The sequence below is a fragment of the Phytophthora parasitica genome (genome assembly GCF_000247585.1).
Source record: "Phytophthora parasitica INRA-310 unplaced genomic scaffold supercont2.40, whole genome shotgun sequence".
NCBI lineage: Eukaryota > Oomycota > Peronosporomycetes > Peronosporales > Peronosporaceae > Phytophthora > Phytophthora nicotianae.
Window position 1 is genome coordinate 584985 of NW_008649026.1, and position 1142 is coordinate 586126.

Genomic DNA, 1142 nt, shown 5'->3' on the forward strand with positions numbered 1-1142 from the left:
CCGGTCGGAGCATTATGTCGCAGTCTTTGCGTCGTTTCGCCACGACGGCAAGATGCAGAACATTCTGATCGCTATGGTGCCAATTATTGATAATAAGATCAGCGACCACACTGCAGCAGCCACGTCAAGTTCCTGGACGTCATTCTTTCCTACTATGGCCGGAACAAAGCCAGTATCGCTTACATTGTCGGAGATAATTGCTCCGTGAACGGTGCTGTCGCTGATCAGCTGCAGGTTCCGATGGTGGGCTGCACCAGCCATCGTCTGAACCTAGCGGTGAACTTACTTCTCGCTGACGACGACAAGCTACTCGATAAGGTACAGAAGTTGATCTACAAGGTGAAAAATTCGCTGCTGGTGTCTGCAAAATTACGGTGAGTTAAATCTATGATTATGTGTGTTCTAAAATGTAATATGCTTATTTTGTGCTAGTAAAAAAAAACGCTCCTTCGACCTGTTCCTAGACAGGACACTCGCTGGTCATCTACTTTTGCTATAGTTAACAGATACTTCGAGCTGAAGGCGTTTCTTAGTGACGACGACGAGGACGAGCTAACTGGGCTTCTGCCAACCCGGCGAGAGGAGGAGCAGCTGAAGTCGATCCTCGGCAATCTCAAGATGTTCGAGTCAACCTCGAAGAAGCTGCAAAGTGCAGACGCGGTAACACTACTCGACGTCCGCGACCTCTTTGACGCGCTCATTGCACAGAAGCCAGAAGTCGCCCACTACCTCGCTGCTGATGCAGCGATCGTCAAAAGCCCTGCTTTCGAACGAGCTTGTGTGAGTGTGCTGTTGGGTCGTGAAGGCGCGCTGAGTGACGAACACAAAGGCAGTGCTGGAGCCGCTGGCCGCCCCACTCTCGAGTTCTTCGGAGACAACGTCGCTCGATGAAGGTTTCGCCGCTGTTACGCTCGAGCGTGCGAGACGGCTTCCTCAAGCTACTTCACGCTTTAACGATCAGGTAGCTGTGATCGCTCCGACTTCGAACGTCGTCGAGAGATTCTTTAGTCAAGCGAAGGCAGTAGTTGGTATGCACCACCAACCATGACTCCATTGCATCTAGAAAGTATCCTCTTCCTGAAAGGGAACTCTCGTACTGGAACGCAGCAACGGTGCACAAGGTCGTCCGTGACACGCAATAA

At 51.2% G+C, this 1142-nt stretch overlaps 1 protein-coding gene across 1 annotated transcript; it reads left to right on the forward strand.

Moving 5' to 3' along the window:
• Positions 1 to 52: 52 nt before the first annotated feature.
• PPTG_14192 (hypothetical protein) lies at positions 53 to 891 on the forward strand (the record flags this gene model as incomplete). The annotated part of the gene is made up of 3 exons (XM_008911182.1): positions 53 to 76; positions 103 to 374; positions 507 to 891. 3 exons carry the CDS (start codon positions 53 to 55, stop codon positions 889 to 891), a joined length of 681 nt encoding a protein of 226 aa, XP_008909430.1.
• Between the last annotated feature and the right edge of the window lie 251 nt (positions 892 to 1142).